We start from the raw sequence: 23,483 nt of genomic DNA, 5'->3' as shown, positions 1-23,483 counted from the left end.
ACAACGATCCGGTGGATCCACAGTTGGCTACAGAATCGGACTCAAAGAGTGCTTCTCAATGGGACCTGCTCAAACTGGGGAGAGGTAACGAGGGGGGTACCGCAGGGCTCAGTCCTGGGCCCAGTGCTCTTCCACATTTGTATTAATGACTTGGAGGAGGAGGTACAGGGAATGCTGATCAGATTTGCAGATGACACAAAATTGGGCGGGATAGCTAATACTTTGGAAGACAGAAACAAAATTCAAAGTGATCTGGATAGACTGGAGTGCTGGGCAGAAAACAACAGAATGACATTTAAGAGGGACAAATGCCAAGTTCTGCACCTAGGAAAAAGAAACCAAATGCACAGTTACAAGATGGGGGATACGTGGCTCAACCACACTACAAGGGAGAAGAATCTTGGAATTGTTGTCGATCACAAGCTGAAGATGAGCCAACAATGTGATGTGGCTGCAAAAAAGGCAAATGCTATTTTGGGCTGCATTCATAGAAGCATCGCTTCCAAATCCCGGGAAGTACTAGTTCCCCTCTACTCAGCACTGGTTAGGCCTCATCTGGAGTACTGTGTCCAGTTCTGGGCACCACACTTTCAGAAGGATGCAGACAAACTGGAGAGGGTTCAGAGGAGGGCAACAAAGATGATCAGGGGACTGGAAACAAAGCCCTATGAAGAGAGACTGAAAGAACTGGGCATGTTTAGCCTTGAGAAGAGAAGACTGAGGGGAGATATGATAGCACTCTTCGAGTCCTTGAAAGGTTGTCACAGAGAGGAAGGCCAGGATCTCTTCTCGATCATCCCAGAGTGCAGGACACGGAAGAATGGGCTCAAGTTACAGGAAGCCAGATTCCGGCTGAACATCAGGAGAAACTTCCTGACTGTCAGAGCAATACGACAATGGAACCCATTCCCTGGGGAGGTGGTGGGCTCTCCCACACTGGAGGCCTTCAAGACGAGGCTGGACAGCCACCTGTCAGGGATGCTCTGACTTGGATTCCTGCGTTGAGCAGGGGGTTGGACTCGATGGCCTTGTAGGCCCCTTCCAGCCCTACTATTCTATGATTCTATAAGAGAACGCCTGCTTTGGGTTCAGCAACTCTGTTTTACCAGCAACTTCTGCATCTCTCTCTCTCTCTCTCTCTCTCTCTCTCTCTCTCTGCAAGCCTTGAGGACAGAGGTAGCATTTCACCACTTCAGCCACCTCCACAACTGGCTCTGTGAAATAACCAACCACAGCCCGGGGGTTATGGCTGCCCCCCCCACACACACACACAGCTAAGCCATTCCTAGCAGTCCCAGGGACAGCCCAGGGCCCTCAGTGGCGACGCATTCACTTCTTTGGACCTCTCCACCAGCCGGGCATTCAGCAACAGGCTGCTTACCTGGAACCATCTGTTACTGTATTCACCCAACTACAACAAGGGGACAGACAACAAGCTGTTGGCTGTAGGTCAAAACAGCTGCTCTCCTTCCGCAGACACACGAGAAACAGGTGGCTCACTTGTGACCAAGGTCTTCCAGCCGCCCAGGTATGCAGCTGAGCAGACCGGGGGAACTTTCCAGAGCAGAAGCCTAGGAGCTGGCACCCATGGCCCCTCCCCAGCGGGGAACCCTTTTGTGGGGGCTCCTGCCTCAAGGGTCGAGTCTTTTAAGGACACCTGCACGCGGTGGAGAAGGGGAAATTCCAATGGGAGCCCAGTGGGGTTCAGGACCAAGGACGAAGGCTCTGATGAAGAAGTATTCTAAGGGCTCAGATAAGCCCAGGGGAGAGCAGAAGGTAGATCCAGATCTGCTAGTAGATCTCTGGGTGATCGGCAATAGCTCAGCAAGGATTTGTGGCTCCAAATTGTTTAAAATCAAAAACGTGATTCCCTCCCCACCCCACCATAAAAAAGCTGATGCAATGAAGAAATCTTGGGGGTAGCTAGGAGTGGATTTGGTACGAAAGGATCGCGAGTTCAGTTCAAATTCCTGGGCTCCGAATGTGATCGGAGGCACCTTCTCATTCCGTGCAAAGTGTATGTCTTTTGTGCCTGCTCTGGTTGGTGGATCACGGGGTTCTAGTAAAAACACAAAGCAGATCCAAGAAGCCTGAAGTCTGCCCATCCCTGGTCCAGCCTTCCAGATCCATAGCACCCAAGAAGCGGTACCTTCTTTTTCAAGTTCCCAGTCACCCCAGTTGTGTCTGGCACGGCAAATGGGAGCCAACCCAGCTAATTGCGCAGCCCGGCCCCAGAGACTTATGCACCAAATACATCATTACAGCTTTTCTTTGGCAGATTTTCCCACTTTGAGCCCCACTTGTTGTAAACAGGATTTTGGAGGACGGGTCTGCACCGTTTCCAGTCAATCCGACCTCTGTGCTCTCGCACGTAACAAGATGGCATGCAAGCTGTGAATCCAAATGTGAACATGAGAGCAGCCCAAAGCATATCGCCTGGCATCTACATTGTATTCCTTTCGGTGCCAGGTGAAGACCTTTTTATTTTCCCAGGCATTTTAGCATTTTAGCTTCCTAAATTTGTATCTTTGCTGTTTTAAATCTGTATTTTAAACTCCTGCACTGCTGCTAGGTTTTATTGTGGTTGTATTGTTATATTGTGGTTTTAATGTTCTATATATTTTAAATTGTTTTATTGTGTGTTGTTTGGTTTTAATTTTTGTGAACCGCCCAGAGGGCTTCGGCTATTGGGCGGTATAGAAATTAAATAAATAAATAAATAAATATCTTCAGCCCCACTCGCAGAAACACCCCGACCAGACCCAGGATGCAACTGACATTAGCTGCCGCTTTAGAAGGGCAGTTCAACAGAACACCATACGATTCTGGATTGTGCCCATTCAGCACAGGGCAGTGGAGGGCTCCCTTCACTATTTGTTTAACTGTCCTATTTTTTTCTACAGTCTGAAAACAAAGTTTTTAGATCCTGTCTTCATGGGGGAAAATGCTTGGTATGATTTGGAGAAAATGTTTTTTTTGTTTACATCTCACAATAAGGTGATTTTATTGGCAGTGGTGGTGCTCTTGTAGCAACTGAACGTCAAGCCACTTTTTTACTCGCTATGAGGAATAATAAGTTCTACCGATTATGAACTACTGTTTTTGATGTGTTTTTATTGTATTGTATTTTTATTTTATTCTTTGTTTATACATTTCCTCTGGGTTGCTGTTGTAACAATAAAGTGTTATTCATATTTTAGAAGAAAATGTGTACAAAAATGTGTACTTAAGTGTGTATTTGAATCCAGATTTGTGAGGGGTCTTTTTAAACTCGCACATTAATGTGGAAATGGAATAGACTTATGAATGCACACGCGCAATACTGACACTTGATGTTGACAGATCTGTCCCTCCCTAGTCCAGACCCTAGGACTGATCCAGTTCACTGGGGTCTCTGCGTGGCTCCAGACAGGACTTCTCCCTACTGATGCCCAGGCCCAGGGCAGAAAAGGGGCTGGGGGGGGGGGGTTCAAGCTGTTGGCTCACACCTGCAACAAGGAGACATCGTTGTCAATCTAGGGAAGTACCGTGATTCTGATAGCGGGGAGACTGGCCGCCATCCCAGACATACATTATCTGAAAACTTGCAAGGCTCAGGACAATCCCATTGGAAGGAAACAATAATGGAACGAGCGTCTCCTCCTGGAAAATGAAGGGGAAGTGGCATCCAGTGAGACTAGACGAAGAACGCAGCCATCGACTGGTGGCACAGGGCGCTGAACGCCCATCCCCGACGCCTCGGCCACCCTGCTCAGATCCACTCTGAGGCCGATCTTGTCAGCAGAGCTATGGCAACAGAACTGGGACGATGCTGGAATAAATTTAACGGCAGTGAATTTAAAACAAAACACTGCATCCACGATGCCTCACCACTGATCAAAAAAGGCCCTCCCCCAACCACGCGTATATGTACTTGTAATTTCCAGGATAACATGCCATGCGTCTGATTGACTGCTCTCCGTGGCAGCTTATGCCATAATAGGATCTCTAGTCTTTAAGGTACCACAAGACCCTACTACATTTTACACGGTCATTAAGACAATTTAATAACATTCTCGAAGGGTCAGCCGGTATTTTATATCCAGTTATTTGCTCAGGATGGCTGCTGTAAGGGCTGTGGGATGGATGGCCAGTCCCTTCGGGGCTGTAGTGGTGGAAGCAATGTGGAAGCTGTCGAGCACAAGGGCCCGTGGAAGCACCAATGCCACAGCAATAGGCTGAGAAGGCGCGTGCCGGGGCTGGCCTCCTGCGGTGACCGTGGCTAGACAGGCAAGAGCAGGAGCCCGCCCCACCCCGCCCTGGCACAACCCTGTTCTTTGCACAGTGAAGGCGATGCCACTGGACACGAGGGGCTGTGCTCCTGGCCCAATCAGTATCATCAGAAGCCCCAGCGGGATCGTGGTTCCTCAGACATAAGTAACGTCTTTCCTCTTAAGGGTCCCAATACCCATCACTGGACCAGCAAAACGTGCTCCGGAGGATGCAGAGAGGGTCTTGTGCCCGCACAGCAGCCCTGCATGCCCCTGCACAACAGGGCTGGGAAGCCCAGGCAAGCTCAGCGTCTCCTTCCAGGCCGGCCTTCCCCACCCCGGCGTCATCCCGTTGGCGTGGACCTCAACTCCCAGGAGAACCTATGGCAGGGAAAGCTGGGCATTGTCATCCAAGAGACCTGGAGGGCAGCAGTCGGGGAAGGCTGGACCAGGCCCTGTGCCCAGGATGCCTGGGAGGCTTCTCCGCCTTCCCCCACCATCACTCTGCCAGGCTTGACCTGAACAGGCATGGGGCGGCTCCCAAGCACTGTCCTCCTGTCAGGGCAGAATGGGACCTCACAGACCTGGCAGAGCCCAGTCAATGCAGAGGGGCTGACCACCCGGAATCCGCACTGCCTGAGCCCAGCGGAGGCTCACAGGGCCCACCGCCCTGACCAAGTCCAAGGCGGCGGTGGCGGGGGGTGGGGGAGAGGAGCTGGTGATGGGGACATCTTCCACGGGCATCTGTTTCCCTGGACCAGCTAGCTACTGGGAGAGGGGCAAGGCCAGGCAGGCATAGCCCAAGCGACCTGCGCCATCAGACTGAAAATCTGCTTCCTGGCAGGGCCAACTCTACACTCGCCCCCCGCCCCGCCTGCAGCCCACTCCTCCTCACAGGGCTAGCAGAGAAGCAAGTATCACTTTTCCCTGTTCCTGGCTGGATAGGCGGTTCAGTCTCTACGTGCAAAAGTTCACACACAAATCCATCTGGGATCCAGCTCAAACCAGGACGCTTTTTGGCTCCCCCAATCAGAAGCGAAGTGGGGGGCCCAGGCGGAGGGTGCGGCTGCTGACAAGCAGCCCAAGGAAGCATCCAACAGCTGGCCAGGACATCACTAGATGGACCGAAGGCCCCCCCCCCTCGGGTCGGAACTGTGGCATTTGGGTCACAGATCCTACTGTGACCCTGGTGTTGCAGGTGCTAATTGGCAGGCAAGCCACCTCTCTTGCAAGCGACAGAAAGATGGAGCAACACCCCCTGGGCCCGCCACCCCTCGGCCCCTTCCCTGCTGCGGCCCAGCTGATCCCAGAGGCTGTGCTCCATGGGCCGGCAGCAACAGTGTCCAAGCCAGCTGGGGGAAACAAAGGAGGCCTGCCTAGCGGGGAGCTGGTGCTCCGTGAAGCCAGCGCTCCATGAAACTTCACAGTGCTTTGATGACAGGGCCAGACAGAAAATGGACCACACTCCTCTGTCTCCCAGGCTCTGCACATTCCTATCTGCTCAGCAGCAGCAGGGCGAGTGACAAAGTGGCTCCCCGGAATGTGTTTTTTCTGGGAAACCCACGCACAGCCCTTCCAGAGAAGCGCTGCTGAGAGAGAAGAGGGGCTCGCCTCGCCGCTTGGACGCCAGCCCCGAGCCTCCGAGCCGGGGGCCGGCAGGAGCACGGCTGGACGTGTGGGCACACCTCAGGCAGGAGCCTGGGCTTCGTCCGGAAGGGCTGCCACGCAGAGCCCGCCCCAGAGCCGGGGCTCCAGCAGGCGACAGCAACCCCTGCAGCGCTGAAGGAGTGTCCCCTGGCCCAGGCAGGACCTCTGCACGGGAGCAGGAAGGGAGGTGCCGTGCTGAAATGCAGCTGAGGAGCGGGACACTCGCCTCGCAGCCTCCGGGACCCTGTCGAGTGAGGGGGCGAGTGCCCCCGCCCCCCGCACGGGCCAGAGCTGCAGAGTCCCAACCAGAAGCTGCTGTGGACGTGCAGCACATGCAAAGAACCGCCCCATGCGCCGAGGATGCCCCAGAGACAACCCCGCCCCACCCCAAGCCCCGCTTCCGGAGCCTCCTCTGCCACAAGAAGGCGAAGGCTGAGGGAGTTGCTCGCAGGACGCCGAGCAGCCGAGGTCAAGCAGCAGTCTGCCCCCAGCCGGGGGGGCGGTGCCCCACAGGCCTCGAGTGGGTGGGAGCGTCAGCACGGCGTCTTGGGGGCCCTGGGCTCAGCGGGCCTCTTGCCAAGCTGTGGACTGGCTTCTCTCTCCCTGGATCATGCCCTGCCTGCCCCAGAGGCTTGTTGCTGGGCTTCCCTCCCCGTCAAGCCAAGTCAGCCCAGCCATCGGTGCCCAGCCCTCAGCTCCATTTCCCTCACCTGACCCCACACAGAAAAGCCAGGGAGGCCCGGGCTCTCAGGCCAAGCTGCAGCAACGTAACAAAGCAGCCAGTATCTTGGGACGGCAGTAAACAGTTGCTTCCCATGACCAAACGCACATCTCCCTCCCTCTGGAGCCAATTCCCTCCAGCTGCTTGGGAGGCCAGGGGGCTTGCGGCATTTCCGACGCGAGGCAGAGGAATGAGCGCTGCTCTTGGGCCGCCACCGCCACCGTTCAAGAAGAGCGGCGGGAAATCACTTCCTCCCCGCGAGCAGGCAAAATCCACCACTGGAACACGTGCAGCAGGACGTGCCCCGGAAGGCGGTGGCACTTGCTCTGTCCAGCCAGGATGGCGCCCCGGAGGTAAAGCCGGGCACGGCCAGGAGCAGGGCGCCCGCAGGGGCAGCACAGCCACCGCCTGGAGAGCCAGCCGTGCTTAGCTAGAAAGGCAGGCTGCCTGCGAGGGCTCTCTGTGCCCAGAGAGAGGGGTGCCCCAAAGAGAGATGGGCAGCTCCACCCACCCACATCAGCAGCTGGGAGGGGTCTGCGACCCACCTGCTCAGAAGAGCCTGGAAGCTCTGCCCTTCCAAGGAGGGTCACTGCCAGCTCCCGGCTGGCACGGCTTCCCACAGCGCCCTGGCATCTGCTGCAGGGCATGGTCCCAATCTGGCTTCCTGTCACTTGAGCCCATTCTTCCGTGTCCTGCACTCTGGGAGGATCGAGAAGAGATCCTGGCCTTCCTCTCTGTGACAACCTTTCAGGTACTTGAAGAGCGCTATCATATCTCCCCTCAGTCTTCTCTTCTCAAGGCTAAACATGCCCAGTTCTTTCAGTCTCTCCTCATGGGGCTTTGTTTCCAGTCCCCTGATCATCTTTGTTGCCCTCCTCTGAACCCCCTCCAGTTTGTCTGCATCCTTCTTAAAGTGTGGTGCCCAGAACTGGACACAGTACTCCAGATGAAGCCTAACCAGTGCTGAGTAGAGGGGAACTAGTACTTCCCGGGATTTGGAAGCTATGCTTCTATTAATGCAGCCCAAAGTAGCATTTGCCTTTTTTGCAGCCACATCACATTGTTGGCTCATATTCAGCTTGTGATCGACAACAGTTCCAAGATCCTTCTCACTTGTAGTGTTGTTGAGGCACGTATCCCCCATCTTGTAACTGTGCATTTTATTTCTTTTTCTTAGGTGGAGAATTTGGCATTTATCCCTATTAAAGGTCATTCTGTTGTTTTCTGCCCAGTGCTCCAGGCTATCAAGATCACTTTGAATTTTGTTTCTGTCTTCCAAAGCCTGTACTTCGCCTTTGCCAGGGGGCTCATAGACCCTCTTTTGGGAGAAGACTGAGACAAAGTAGGAATTGAGCACCTCTGCCTTTTCTTTGTCATCTGTTATCATTTTGCCATCCTTATTTAATAGCTGAACCACCATTTCTTTCCTCTGTCTTTTACTATGCACGTAGCTGAAGAAAGCCTTTTTGTTGTTTTTAGCATCCCTCGCTAACCTCAGCTCGTTCTCAGCTTTAGCCTTCCTGACGCCATCCCTGCAATTCTGTGCTACCTGCCTGTACTCTTCCTTTGTTGCTTGGCCTTCTTTCCACATCCTGTATGTGTCCTTTTTTTGTTTTCAGGTCATCTCTAAGCTTCTTGTGAAGCCACATTGGCCTCTTCTGTTGTCTTCCACCTTTTCTTCTTGTTGGAATGGTTTGTAATTGTGCCTTGAGAATTCCCTTTTTTAAAGGCTCCCACCCTTCTTGGACTCCTTTTCTCGCTAGCATCGCTTGCCATGGGACCTTACTGATCATTGTTCTGAGTTTATTAAAATCAGCTTTTCTAAAATCCTGCAGTGGGCTGCAGTGCCAGGCGGGGGCGGCTGCTCAAGCAAGGCACTGTGACCTCCGCACAGGTCCTCTCCACAGCTGCCTCTGGGCCAGAGCAGACCAGGCAGCGCAGCCACCGCCCAAGCAGAGCTGCAGCAGCCACAGCAAGCGCTCCCCTGCCCAACGGAACAGGACGGCCAAAGGTAGCGTAGAGCGATTACCCCCGCGGGAGCCTGGCCAAGGCGAAGGAATTAGCCACAGGGTCTCACCAGCAAGGCCGCCAGGTTGCCAATTGCGCCAAGAGGGCGTGGTCGCCCCTCGCCCTCCAACCGGCGACTGCTGCAGCTGCACAGCACCCCGGTACCTCCGGGGGAGCAGCTTCACTGTCCCACCCCCAGCAGGCGGCAAGGCTGGAGAGAGCTGCTCCGCAGCCTGCCACCAGGCACCCACCACCTGCCCCTCGAAGACGCAGGGCCCCAGGCTGCCCCCCACAAGCACGCCCCTCCTGCAAGGTCTCCGACATCGGCACAGGCGCAGGAGCTGGCAGAAGGACCGCCGTTCAACCCCTTGCGTTGCAGCATCTCAGGGCCCTGGAGAGCTGCTGACATTCAAAGAAGAGAATCCTGGCCTGGACGGACCAATGGCAGATGCAGCAGAGGTTGGCACCTTGGGCCACCTTGCACACAAGACCGACCTCTCCCACATGCACACACCCTCTGGACTCTTCCACCTCCTCCCAACATGCTGTTACAAAAGCAACAATTCCCTGCTCTGATGAGATTCCAAGCAGAGGGGCGACACCAAAGAAGGGAGAAAAGGAGAGGGCCTGTGGGGAAAGGCTGAGGAGCTCCAGCTGGGAGGAGGGCCAAGGGGTCCCAGCAAAGACTTTGCAGCAAGGGGCAGGAGAGCGCAATGCACCCCGGGAAGGAAAAATGCTCAGCAAGGCTAGACCGCAAAGAGGGCCTCCCGAGCCCCCACACCGGAGTGACCACAGAGGGGCAGGCTGAGCAACAGGGGCAGTGTCTGGAACTGCCCACAGAGGCCGCCCTTTGCAGCCTGTGGGGTGGCTTCAGCTGAGCATCGCTGGACTGGCAAAACCTCATCCAGGCCTGTGCGGAAAGGAAGAAGGTTCCAGCTGTGGGACTGAAGAACCAGGCTCAAATCCCATGTCAACAAGAGCTTCTCTGGGAGGAAGAGAAGGCCTTGGACGCATCGCTCTGGGCACATAGAGAAGCACCTTAAGAAAGACGGAGCATGCGCTCAGGCCCTCTGCCGGGGTGCTGCCTTTGACAGGCGCACTTCTCAGACAGCCAGACTCTGCGTTTGAGCCATCGGGCTTGCCTGCTTCGCGTGGCTCTCCGCCTTTTCTTCGCAGTGCCACCTGGAGCACTGAATGCGCCTCCTACTGAATCAGACCCTGGGTCCCTCTGGCCTGGAAGCCTCGACACCAACTGGCAGCCATGGCTTACCCTCCAAGGGTCCTTTCCCAGCCCCCAGCAGGGGCTCCACCATTGAACTACACCCCCTCCCTCCCTCCCTCCACGCCTGTCCAGTAGTTTGACACCTCCGTGCAACCGCACATACGTCCTTGGTAAAGAGCTGAAAGAGCTTCTGGAGAGGGGAGCGGGTGTGCACAAGCCACAAGCTCCCAGCCGATCAGCGCAGCCTGCTTCTGCCCCTGATACACAGAACCCGTTTCCCTAAGCTTCGTCCTGGGAAAGAGGTGGTGCGCATAAACAGAGCACAGCGAGTGTGTTTCCAACATGGCTCTTCTGTGCAAAGCATGTGCATTTGGCCACCGTTTGCAAGGAGTCAATACGGACTTCCTCACAAAGGTGCTGCCCGTGTTAGCGACTAGGCAGACTCCTAACGTAAGAAGAGGGAGAGCCTTTTTGGCCCAACGGGGTGGCAAAAGAGCTCCACAACAGGGATTCGTAGGAAAGGGAATGGACATGAAACGGCCACACACACGTCACGCATGCCTTTATCCAAACCTCTAGTGCAGCCAGACCCAGGATATGGTGCACAGTCCTGGCTGCAGCCCCAAGCCAGAAAGCCCGGCCCCCTCGCAGGGCACAACGGCCCAGGGAACTCGGAGCCCCAGCGCAAGGCCAGGCACGGCCACTGGGGCCTGCCCAGGGTGCTGCGGCGGGGCACCCTGCCCTTGCCAAGGAGGGGTCGGCAAGCAATGCTTCCAGATGGCCATGGAGTTCAGGGCCATGCCGGAGGGGTCTGCCTCACAGGCAGAAAACAACAAGCGTCTCAGCTGCCAGGCCTCTGGGAGACAAGGGGCATTCCAATGCCTGGTGTCTAGCCCACTCCCTCAAAGGGAGAAGGGGGCTTGGCAGCCCAGATCCATCCCAACAGCAAGCGGGGCAAAGGCACTGACAAGCGGCCTTGGCTGCGCCTGTCATTTCCAATCAGATGGCAGCTCCAGCCTCCAGGGATGGTTTTGATCATTAACGCAAAGGACTTTTTCATTGCTCAACTCAATCAAATTAATCTGAAGTGAAAAATGTGGTGCTGACAAAGGAAATACAGGATCACAGAACAGTAGGGTTGGAAGGGGTCTACAAGGCCATCGAGTCCAACCCCCTGCTCAATGCAGGAATCCAGGTAAGAGCATCCCTGACAGATGGCTGTCCAGCCTCGTCTTGAAGGCCACCAGTGTGGGAGAGCCCGCCACCACCCTAGGGAATCGGTTCCATTGTCGTATTGCTCTAACAGTCAGGAAGTTTTTCCTGATGTTCAGCCGGAATCTGGCTTCCTGTCACTTGAGCACATTCTTCCGTGTCCTGCACTCTGGGAGGATCGAGAAGAGATCCTGGCCTTCTTCTCTGTGACAACCTTTCAAGGACTTGAAGAGTGCTATCATATCTCCCCTCAGTCCTCTCTTCTCAAGGGTAAACATGCCCAGTTCTTTCAATCTCTCTTCGTAGGGCTTTGTTTCCAGTCCCCTGATCATCTTTGTTGCCCTCCTCTGAACCCTCTCCAGTTTGTCTGCATCCTTCTTCAAGTGTGGTGGCCAAAATTGGACACAGTACTCCAGATGAGGCCTAACCAGTGCTGAGTAGAGGGGAACTAGTACTTCCCAGGATTTGGAAGCGATGCTTCTATGACTGCAACCCCAAATAGCATTGGCCTTTTTTGCAGCCACATCACATTGTTGGCTCATCTTCAGCTTGTGATCGACAACAATTCCAAGATCCTTCTCGCTTGTCCTGTTGTTGAGCCACGTATCCCCCATCTTGTAACTGTGCATTTGGTTTCTTTTTCCTAGGTGCAGAACTTGGCATTTATCCCTGTGAAATGTCATTCTGTTGTTTTCTGCCCAGCACTCCAGTCTATCCAGATCACTTTGATTTTTGTTTCTGTCTTCCAAGGTATTAGCTATCCCACCCAATTTGGTGTCATCTGCAAATTTGATCAGCATTCCTTGCACCTCCTCCTCCAAGTCATTAATAAAAGTGTGGAAGAGCACTGGGTCCAGGACTGAGCCCTGCGGTACCCCACTCGTTACCTCTCCCCAGTTTGAGAAGGTCCCATTGATAAGCACTCTTTGAGTCCGATTCTGTAGCCAACTGTGGATCCACCGGATCGTTGTTTCATCTAACCTGCTTTGAGCTAGTTTGCTCATCAGGATATTACTGGGCACTTCATCGAAAGCTTTGCTGAAGTCGAGGTATATAATGTCTACAGCAATCCCACGGTCCACAAGGGAGGTTACTTGATCAAAAAATGAGATCAGATTTGTCTGGCACGACTTGTTCTTGACAAAACCATATTGGCTTCGAGTCATCACTGCATTGTTTTCAAGGTGCTTCCAGATGGATTGCTTTATAACCTCCTCCAGAATTTTCCCAGGGATTGATGTCAGGCTGACTGGTCTGTAGTTCTCAGGCACCTCTTTTTCTCCCTTTTTGAAGATAGGGACGACATTAGCCCCCCTCCAGTCATCCGGCGCTTCCCCAGTCCTCCATGGTTTCTCAAAGGGATAAACAAGTTCTGCGATATCAAAGGGGAGGGACAGCGGGACTCCCAAGGCTGCCTCCATCAGAAAGCGAAGTGAACGCCACGCCCCAGCCTGCTCCAGTGCCAGAACCAGGCACCATGCCCTACCAAGGTCATCACGTGGCTTTGGAGACGGGGCCGTTCCCCCCCCCCCCGCCCCAGCTCCCAGGGGAAGTCTCAACAGCTGCTCCGGGCGAGTGGAATGCTCAGCAATCCAGTGCGCTGCTTGGCTTTCCGGCTCCATGTGTCTGGGGCAGCGTCTCTTGCCAGAAGGGACCGCACTGCCCCGTGCGCCCTGCCGCGTTACAGAAAGGGCACAGAGCAGCCACAGCCTCCAGCTGCCAGTTGCCCTGGGATGGCGGAGCTGAAGGCAGGACATTCTGGCTCTGCATCAGTCATGGTGCTGAGGGCCACTGGGAGGCTGCTCCCTCTGACCATCATGGCCAGGGGGGATCAACTAGGCCCCAGCCAACGGTCCGGGAAGGAGCAGGTGCAGGGAGCGTGAGCCCTTTCCCCAGCTCTGCCCAAAAGAACACCCAGACGGAAGGTGTGACTGAGAACTATTGCCTGAGGGTTGTTGTTTTTTTTTACGTAGGGAGGCAGTGGGCTCTCCCACACTGGAGGTATTCAAGACGAGGCTGGGCAGCCACCTGTCAGGGATGCTCTGACTTGGATTCCTGCATTGAGCAGGGGGTTGGACTCGATGGCCGTGCAGGCCCCTTCCACCCCTACTGTTCTATGATTCTATGAGTTTGCTATATCGTCCTATGACTCAGACTGCAATTTAGGGGGCTTCTCCCGCATCTTAGATCTACGATGGTTCCAGCACCTGTAAGTGGGTGGCACATGCAGCCAACGTGACAGCACAGCTGGATGGAACAAGCCCACTGCCCTCTCTGGATAGGCCAGAGGATGCAACAGACATCAGCGCCATTGATCTGGAACACTCTGAGATGGATTTCAACAAGCTTCTCCATCACCAGCTTCCACTGCCCAACTGCTGAAAAAATCGAACCGCCCCAGAATTCCTCATACACCCGTAACCTGCCCATTTGCAAACACACAAGGTAGGAGAAGGGGTGTCGATACACACGCAGTGCTTTTCCTACTAAGAGGACAGGTTGTGTACCACTCTAAAACAAACACACGAGCAACCAGAATCCAGGGCTCAGGCCACCCACCTTCCGAGACGGAGATCAAGGATGCACATTGCGAAGTGTCTGCTTTATGCTGCTTCTACCAGTCCTGGGGAAGGAGAAGCAGCTTCCTAGGCCAAGGGAGCCCCGCCCTCCAAAGCCATGTGGAAGGTGGAGCAGCCTTCCCACAGGTGCGTGCAAGCACGCCCACATGCAATTTGAGCATCCCTGCAGCCATCAGGGCTAGAAGCTTGCTAAAAGAAGTGGGAGGGAGAAGAGCAGGAGGCCAAGACCACCACCTGGAAACTGGGTCCTCCCCCCGGGCCACATCCTCTGCCCCGCTCATCAGCGGCTGCTGCTGCCTTGAAGGATCTTGTAACACGGAAGCCCAGCAGCAAGCAAGGGGCCAACCAGGCTCAAAGCGGGCCACACTTTTGCCTTCCCCACAGCACAGCACCACAATGGGAGTCCCAGCTGGGGCTGGGCAATGGTGGGAGGTCAGGATCCCAGGGCTTCTGGCAGCCATTCAACATGTCCAGGCCCACCAGAGCAGGCAGCGGGGAGCCACTGTGGCTTCTGCCACTGACCAAGGCGGACATGAGCCCAGCAGAGAAGAGCTGGACCGCCACAGGAGATTATGAGTGAAACATCACATCAAGGACTGACCAGGCAAACCCCAGGACAAAGGAATGTGCCAGTTTGCTCCCTGCTCAGTGCGCTCAACTGCACAAAAAACCTCTTGGCACTGAAATATGATCAGTAATAGTCTTCCCATGGATTGTTAATGAGGAAAGACAGGATCAGTTCTGAAAAAGGCCCAGATGCCTCACAAAATTCATTCTTTCCTCTCTCTCTCCACCCCGCTGCCCACTTCCCGCTGCAACGCCCACCTCCCCAGCAAGCGCCACACAACTGCCTCTTGCTGCCAACAGGGCACTGGGGGGGTCCAGCTGCATCCCCAGGCAGCCCGTTTCCAGGGAAGTCTTCTGCGGTCCAAACATGGCAAACATGAGCAGCACACACACACACCAGAGGCTGGGCCAAACCACGAGGCCCAAGGCTTTGCACCTTAAATGGTGCCAAGCAACAGGGGAGGCAGACTGTGCACGGCCCTACCTTGAGAGCGTTCGAAGGGTGCATTCATGGAGAACAGGCACGGCCTTGACACGCCTCTGCCCTCCGCGTCCCAAAGCTGCGCTACCAGAACGCAAAGGAATGAAGCAGTGCCAGGAACGCCACCAGGCCTGCAGGACCAGTGGGGAGCCAGAGAGCGACCCCGGAACACGGCAGGCCTCGGCACGCCCACCCACCAGCTCCGCCTGCAGCAGCAGCGCTTACCTTCTTGCCAATCAGCTTCTTGCGCAGGAACTCCCGGGCCTCAAACATGTAGGGGATGTCATAGAGGGGGCGGAGCTTCCGGTTCTTGTCCTGGGGAAGGAAAAGCAAGGGAAGTGAGCTCAGCAGTACGACCACCAGACAGATCAAGGCCAAGAGGCCTAGCAGAAGGACATGGAACAGGTTCACTCCTGGAACAGGTAATGGGACTGTCCATTACAACACAGCACGAACCACTACGATGTTGTTAATCCCAGCAAACAAGTTGAAGGCAGCTATATGTCATGTACATATTAATTTTTTTAAAAAAAATCCATGCCCTTCGGGTCCTTTAAGGTTGTTGCCAAACCCTCCCGCCCCACTGCTGTGACTCCATTCCAGTCTCCAGAGGCAAGGAGAAGCCTTCCATGGCAAGGTTCACCAGGCTGTGAAGTTCAGCCCCTACGTGTCGTGTGCATGTCTGTGCCGCCTCCCCGCTAGATCTACTGTTTTCATCTCCCACAGTCGTCCTCTGCATTCTGCACTCTGCCATCCGCCATGCTGCTTGTTGTTGTTCAGTCGTTCAGTCGTGTCCGACTCTTCGTGACCCCATGGACCATAGCACACCAGGCCTTCCTGTCCTCCGCTCTGTCCCGGAGCGTGCTCAAGTCAAGTAAGAGCATGCTGCTTACTAGAAGTTAAACATGTCCTGGGCACACGCCCCTGCCCCAGAGGACCTGTCTGGCTAGGAAAGGATTCTGCTGTTAATCTGGTACTAAAGGGGTTAACAAAGAGTAAAGATGGCTGATTTGATCTTGGGGAGACCTACAAGAAGAGCCCCTAGAAGACCCCAGACTCGTAACCAGCTCTATGTTCCAGACTCTTGACCCCTGGGTGAGAGTCCTTGAAGTCTGATTCTATGCTATCACTAACTGAGACTCTGAGATTTTGCAGGACTGTCTTTGAACAAAGGGGGAAAATGCAGCTGTCTTTACAAGCGGCTTCACAGAGCTTGCTCAAGGCCATGATGTGCTGGCAGTGTCTGAGTGAGATGAGCAGCAGAGCTGAGCCTGCTCAGAGGCCCACTGAGAGGAAAAGTGCTGTTTTGACATCTCGTGGTGTACACATGCTGATAAGAGGATGTCCCTACTCGATGCTAGTTGGGCAGGGAAGCATAGCCCTGAGCACGAGCAACAACTGGGAAGAGAAGGAGAGGGCCTTCTCTGTGGTGGCCCCCACTCTGTGGAACTCCCTCCCTAGGGAACTCCGTCATGCCCCCTCTTTAATGAGCTTCCGTCGTGCATTAAAAACGTGGTTGTTCAGGCAGGCATTTGGGGTGGGTTAGGGTATTTTTTTTAAAAAAAAAATTATGGTAAAATTTTATTGTTTTAAATTGTTTATGGTGGGTTGTACATCGCCCAGAGTGGCTGGGTGACCAGTCAGATGGGCGATTAATAAATTAAATAAATAAATAAATAAATAAATAAATAAATAAATAAATAAGAGGTGTTTGGGCGGATTTGACCAAAAATGGCCAAAGATGACCAGGAGTTCAAAGAAGATGCACCAGAGAGAAATGCGACAATCAAGATAGCATGCCCAGATGGCAGTCTTTGGGTCACAGAATCACAGAATAGTAGGGCTGGAAGGGGCCTACAAGGCCATCAAGTCCAACCCCCGGCTCAGTGCGCGTTTTAGAACATTTCAAAGTAACCCGTTTGTAATGGTGCCAGACATGTTCTCCAGACACATGAAATTGTGGGAGATGGATGAGACACTTCGCTTCTGATTGGCGAGCAAATGCTGTAACCACGTGCAGCCCACTTTGATTGGAAGATGATCGTCTCATTGCTCCTTGGGCCCCACCTTTGACCAGAGCAGGGGTACAAAAGCCCAGGGAATGGGAGCTCCTGCGCAGCTCTTGTTCCTGCTGCTGTTGCTTTGTTACCAAACCCAAGGATTTGGGTAACTATGAGCCTCTTTAGACTCTGGAACTTAGGATATTTTCTGAAAGTAGAACTTAGAATTATTTCTGAGTTTAGGACTCAGAGTGCTTTCTAAGCTTGAGACTTGGAGGTTATTTCTGAGGAGGAGATTTGGAATCCCATCTTCAGAGGTGGCAAATGGAATTATTTCCAGGTCTTGGGTTTTCCATTCACTTTAACTCCTACCTATATTCTTCATATGCCTAGAGGAATTTAGTAATGCTTTAGTGTAGCTTTTGTGTTTAAGTAAGAAGCAGGAGGAGGCAACGGGAGGGTTAACACTTGGTTTAGGTTGTTTTATTCTAGCTTTGAATCACAAGTAGTAAACAGGAAAAAATTGGAAGGAGGAGTCATAACAATGTTAGAAGCTCAAGCCGTTATCTTATTAGCCAAGTTCATAATACCAGCTTTGGCAATTGCAATTCTTTTAATTAATCTTCTATTTTTGTTGCATTCTCTTTCCCTGTAATTGTAGAGAACGTTTCTAATGCTCATAACCACCAATGCCTCTTTATTTTGTATTTTTCTTAAATAAAGCCTTGAATAGATTTCAATTTACAATTTTGACTGTAGTGATGTTTGCCTGTTGGGATCAGCTTGGTTACCCACTGGGGTGCTTCGGACCCATTTGGTGCAGGTTCTGAGGTTAAACAGGGCCGAATTTACATCTGCCTCTGTAACAACCCCTCACCCAAGTGGCGCCTAGATGGAAAAAAGCACAGGACCAGACTCCCCTCCAGACTGCATCTCTTAATGGAGGGATGGGGACTCTCCAGTCTGGGGACCAAATCCAGCCCTCTTGGGCTCCCCATCTGGCCATGCCCCCTTCCCCTGGCTGTGCCCCCATTCCTTCAGTCATGAAGCACTTGGCGTCCTCTGGCTTTTGTGCAGTTCCCCCCGCCCCAAAAGGTTCAAGTGCCTCTCCTAAGGCTTTGCTCCTGGCAGGAAGAGCATTACGCTACAACAGGCTGGCAATTTTGGTATTCCCCCACCCCTGCCTTTAGCCCCACCCACCACTGGAATGTGGCCCCCTCAGCTTCTCCTGAAACTGGATCAGCCCTCAGGCCGAAAGAAGCTCCCCATCCCCAACAACAAATGGAGCAACAGCTGCTCCATTTTGTCTCCGAAATGGAGACACCACGATGGTAGGTTCTAGCAGCCTTCCCCCCAAGAATCCTCACTAGGATGTCAGAAGAGAACTCTTTGGAGCCCCACACCTTTTTGTTGCAGCTTGGCTCCCTGGCCTACAACACTGTATGCTCAAGCTGCACAGGCTTAGGGACAGGGAGCATCCCTCTCTCAATGCCCATCACTCGGGTCCATCAGCCAGCTGGATTTTTTTTCTCCTACTCCCCAAATTCACTCAGTGTGATTCCATCTTTGAGCCAGGTCTTCTCGGCTCTGGGGATGGACTGGCTGCAGCTGAGCTTCTCCCCTTTCCGCCCTGTGAGGGGTGCCGACCTTCTCAAACACTGGACTGAAGGAGCCTTTTACCGGGTCAGGGACGAGGGCTGAGAACGATGTGGCGTGGCCATATGTCCCTCCTCCTCGCCACTTGAGTCTGAAGGCCCTTACCAGAGGCACGCACGCTGAACTGCTAATAAGCTGTCCTCTCTCCATGCTCCTTTCCTTGCCACAACCCAATCTCCCTGACCCCTGAACCCCTCTCCAGCTGCCCTCAAAGCTCTCCCCTAACTGCAGGACCTTTTGGCACCCTAAACCCCACTTTAAATATCACAACTTGTACTGCCTCAGGAACCCACTCATGGACAAAGCCACCACCCTCAAGCCCTCTCACTGGACTTCGCTCATGCCCATTTCCCTTACGCATTCTTTGCTTCCATATTGGGCTAAATGCCCAATTGCTAGAAAACCTACAGCGTCCAGGTTTGCTTTTCTCTCTGTTTTTTCACTATGGCAAACTAGCAATCTCAAGCCTTCCCCCACCCCTTTTGGAGGAGGCATCCTGTGGATTATAGTCCGCAGCAGGGGTCTGGGGTGAAGCAAAAATGCCCCCCAGAAGTTGCCCACCCCTGCTGTAAATGCTGGTTTTCATCTACAACAACAACAAAAACATGTGGCACCTTAAAGACGGACAGAATCCACAAAAGCTTTGTCCACTCTATCAAATGCATGAAGTGTTAACCTCAAGTGGGCAGATTTCTATATGCATGCTTGGGATGGGGGGAACCCTAAAGAGTGAGATAAGAAGGAACTGAAATGCAGAAAGTACAGGCAGTGATAATTACATTGATAGTTACCTTAATGATCACTGTCTTTACTTCCTGCATTTCAATTCCCTCTGCCAGCACTGTTTACATTTCCCCCCAAACTCAACCATGTGTACATAATTCTGCCAATTGGAGATTAACACTCCGTAGGCTGGTTCGCATGTAACAACTAAGCCAGTGTTCCATGGGAACAGTGTAGTGTGATGTGCATCGAGCAGGGGTTGGACTCGATGGTCTTATAGGCCCCTTCCAACCTTACTATTCTACGATTCTAGGCGCAAACCCAGAAAAAAAACATGGTTTATTTCTATGACTTGTCTGGTTCCTGTGGAAGCTCGGGCTGCCATGGTGTCTAAACTGGGCCCATGCCTCTGAGGAAAAGGACAGTGTCCACAAAGCCTTATGCCATAATACATTTCTTAGCCTTTAAGAAGCCACAAGGCTCTCTGTTGTTTCTGCTGCAACTGGACACGGCTATCCTTTTGAAAATGGTTTTCATTTAAATGCTTTACATAAAATGTGGTGGTTTAATTCTAAGAAATCTTTGCCATTCGGGAGGAAATCCTCATCTCCAGCTCCTTATTTCTCTCAGCAGCACACCTGCGTCAGTCGTCACATGTGGCAACCATCTTCCCAAGCTTCAAAAACGGTTCCCAAGCATTCTTCTTCAGCTGTGGCCTAGCCAGAGAAGAGAGGCTCTGCCGCCCTGGCCGTCCCTGCCCTGCAGAGAGGTGGGCCCATGCCTGCCTAGACTGGGAATCCCTGTCATTTGCTCTTCCGCTTGCACCTCAGATCCCAAAAGCCCTCGGCTGGACTTTCAACTGGGCAGGTTTTGAAACAGTTGCATTGCTGGCAGTTCCCCCTCTCCTTCCTGACCCAGCCAAAGCAGCCCTTCCCATTCTGGCATTCCTTCTTTCTACCCACTCTGGGCATTCGCCTCCGCCAGCTCTCCCCTTTCCAGGCAACCGTTCCGATTCATCCACATCACCGGCCTGGAGCCCCCATTAGCAGCTCTAGTTCATTCTACAGCCCTTTCTCCAGGTGAGTGGAGGCCACTGCAAGACTGAGGCCACCCTGCCCATCCAGGTCCTTTGCCAGCTCAAGGCAAGAGGCCATCGTCGCAACAGGCAAGGTGTCCTTCAGCCCACCAAGTGACTGACCCACACCCAGGAGGCTGCTCCTTCACGCTCCTGCGCTGTCACAGCAGCAGGCCCCGTGATCTTCCTTAAGCCAAGCCCCGGCCACCCTCACCTTATTTCCCCAGGCATGGTTTGCTTCAACCTGTACCCCATCCTTGGCTCTAAGAGGATGAGAGCAGATATGAGCAGTGCATGGACAATTCTGTCTCCTCCCTCTGCAACCACTGGCCATAAACTGCACTGTTAAGCCTCCTCTTCTGCCTGGCCCATCCCAGCTCGCCTGGAGAGAGAGGAAGGATCGCCTCTGCCACACAGACACCATCTGAGCCGCCAGCCTGCCAAATGCCCAGGGGCAGGCCTGTGGCCACAGCCACAGTCAGAGGCCTGAGTCAGTGTCAGCCTCCAGCCATGATAGTCTCTGGAGCTGAACTCTTGGGAGCCGAGAACGGCACGCTCAGTCCACGTCTCACGGCGCAGCTCAGGGCGGCCAGGGGAGGGGAGGCCAGGAACGTCCTCGCGCCTGCGGTGCATCCAGCTCTGCTCAAATATTCAGTGCAACAGAAAACTCTCCCTCTCCCTGAGGGACCCTGGACCCTTCCTGAAGAGCTCAGCACGGGAAACAGGCAAGCGCAGGAGCACCCGCCTTGCATGACAGCTGTGCTGAGCCACTCACAGCTGCACCCACATCTCACTCACACACAAATGCCTCCTTTGCCAACTAACTGAAACAAGTCACTGTGGAGGTCCCTTGCACAGACCAGCTCCATGGAGAACTATCAGCCCCACTGCAGCCTCACTCTGAGCTGGGCATTAAAAGTCCCCCCAAGCAACGAAAGAATCCACCAGCAGGAAAGATCCCCCAGTTAAATAAAGGCTTTTTCAGCAGGCTGCAAAGGACAGCCAATGCGCGCGTGGGCTGAAAGAAAGGCTGGAGGAGTGCAGAGGTCAAGAAGGGGAGCGCCCTAAGACAAGAAGCTGGTGGACTGGATGTGAGCCAGAGATATGAGCTCCCAGGTTTCATCCCGGGTTTATCACGCGCGTAACAGAACGGGCGGAGCACCGGCCCAGCTGACAGAAGATGCGAGACCAGGAGGAGGCTGAAGAACTTCACTTGACGAGGCGCAGCATGCAAAATGCTCTCAGACCTGTTACTCGGGGCCCTTTGGGTTACTGTTACTCGGTTAATGTTGGGTTAATGCTACTCAAGTCCCTTTGCGTGGTTAATGAGCTCACAAGGCTTGGATCTGAGGTACCTTGATTTGCAGCACCTTCAGCTCTTCGCCCCTGCTGCCTTGTGGGCTTCAGGTGTTGGGGGCAGAGGGCTTATCAGGGAGCCATGAAATGGAATAGGAGGAAAACTCTGGTTCACAAACAGGGCAGCCGTTCCCTGTGGATAGGAAGTTCCAGCTGTCTGGAGTCCAAAATGCAAGAAAGGACAGTTATGCTGAAAAGGCGTGGTCAAAGCCATAGAACAAGAGACCAGCATTTGGGGGTGGGGAGAGACATACAGCATGTTATTCCGTGTGACTAACAGCTCCATGAGTCCAGAATGTTTCCCTGTGCCCTGATAAGGCCTAGGGTAACGTCCACCCTTAAAACAATGGAAATGCCCCCCCACACCCCCACCACGTCTTTCACAGATCCAGAACCCAATTCCACTTGAGGAAAGAAGGGGAAAGCGCCCATCCGAAGGCAGAAACATTTAGGGGCAGTAGCGGATCAAACAGCACCTGCACCCTCGTAGAAGAACTTCAATTATTTCTGTTTGTTTTACTTAATCCCTAGCTTCTGTTGCCGCTTTGCTGCTCAGCTCACATTTTGCTTGATCTGGGACCTCTGCAGCCAGTTCGCCTTTTTGTCTTCTCCATGAGAGAAGAGGGGGTTCCTCACTTTCGCTGCGTCCCTCATTCTGCTTTTGCAGCTGCTCCAGGCCACCTTGTCTTCGCGAGCCTTCTCGGGCTTGAGGCTCAGCTCCGGAGGAGCTTGGAAGAGATTCAGTCCCCACCCTCACCCCACCCCCCATTCGTTTATATTTTATTTCACTCCTCCTCTGATCGTAATCAGGGTCCTTGGAAGCCTGTTCCCAGATCTCTGCTTGGGATAGGGAGCTATATTTTCCCTTTTCATTCTCCCCCTTCCTTAACCTTTAGGCTGCACAGCAATATAGTTGGAAGTTTTAGGAATTGCATTTAGCTGGTCTGGACTGGTGGGTGTTTAGATGGAGCTTAGTCAAAATTCAAACTGCCGCTAGTTTTCCCTGCCACAATAACTCTTGTATGTCACAGCTATTTCATCTGATGCTCTAATACAGTTCTCCTAATATTGTTTCTCTGGCAGGCCTCAACAAGAGGTGAATTGTAGTTAACGCTGCATGGTGTAATCTTTGCATGTATGTGACCGTCATCTTGCTTTGTGGTGCACGGTTACATTTTCGTTTTCTCTGAAATGTTTGTGTGTTTCACATCATACTTCTGCACGTGGCGTCCCTTTGCATCTACTCTCCTCTATAAATCATTTATCTCCTGATACTCCGATATGGACAGAGGGGGAGAACTTTGGGCTGTAGAAGCCATCCCTTTATCCGTGGGAGCCTGCTAATGGGAGACAAATTCTTGGAGGAAAAGGCTATCAGTGGCTACTAGTCTTGATGGCTCTGTGCTACCTCCAGTACCAGAGGCAGTGAGCCTATGTCCACCAGTTGCCGGGAAACATGGGTGGGAGGGTGCTGTTGCCCTTGTGTCCAGCTTGTGGGTTCCCGGTTGACAGCTGGTTGGCCCCTGTGTGAACAAAATGCTGGACTAGATGGACCCTGAGTCTGACCCAGCAGGGCTCTGCTGATGTTCTTACGGAGGGCAGACGAAGGAGGGGCTGCACTTGCTTCTGCCCCTCTCACAGAACATCCTGCCCTGAAGACCCAGGCCTGAGGGCAGCCGGCCTGTGATCAACCGCTCCCCGCCCCCCCGGGCCCTGGCAAGAGAGCAGCAGCAGCTGGAGGGGCATAGCAGGTGCCCAAGCATTGCCCCCAGGAGCTAAGGCAAGTCCCATCCCCACCCCAAGAGAAGCAGCCAGGTCCCACTCAGGATGCACGGATAAAGCAGAACTTCCAGGCCTGCTGGCTAGGAGCACAGAAGCCTGCAATCTCTCTCTCTCTCTCTCTCTCTCACACACACACACACACACGCACGCACGCACGCTCCAAGCCTCCCACAAGTCTCCGTAAAGGTTTCTGAGCGTGGAGGAG

The 23,483-nt window shown here is 53.5% G+C and overlaps 1 protein-coding gene across 3 annotated transcripts in view; it reads right to left on the bottom strand.

Moving 5' to 3' along the window:
• The window catches only part of SND1 (staphylococcal nuclease and tudor domain containing 1), a 355,633-nt gene that overhangs the window by 219,488 nt on the left and 112,662 nt on the right, over positions 1 to 23,483 (bottom strand). For all 3 annotated transcript variants that reach the window (XM_084808775.1, XM_084808776.1, XM_084808777.1), the window contains one exon: positions 14,912 to 15,001. In XM_084808775.1, the coding sequence (XP_084664901.1) occupies positions 14,912 to 15,001 (90 nt within the window). The remainder of the gene's footprint in view (positions 1 to 14,911; positions 15,002 to 23,483) is intronic.

The sequence above is a fragment of the Heloderma suspectum genome, chromosome 7 (genome assembly GCF_057233095.1).
Source record: "Heloderma suspectum isolate Gila_16-S chromosome 7, 16-S_ref, whole genome shotgun sequence".
NCBI lineage: Eukaryota > Metazoa > Chordata > Lepidosauria > Squamata > Helodermatidae > Heloderma > Heloderma suspectum.
Note: the sequence above shows the minus strand (reverse complement) of the source record. Positions and strands in the feature narration are given on the sequence as shown.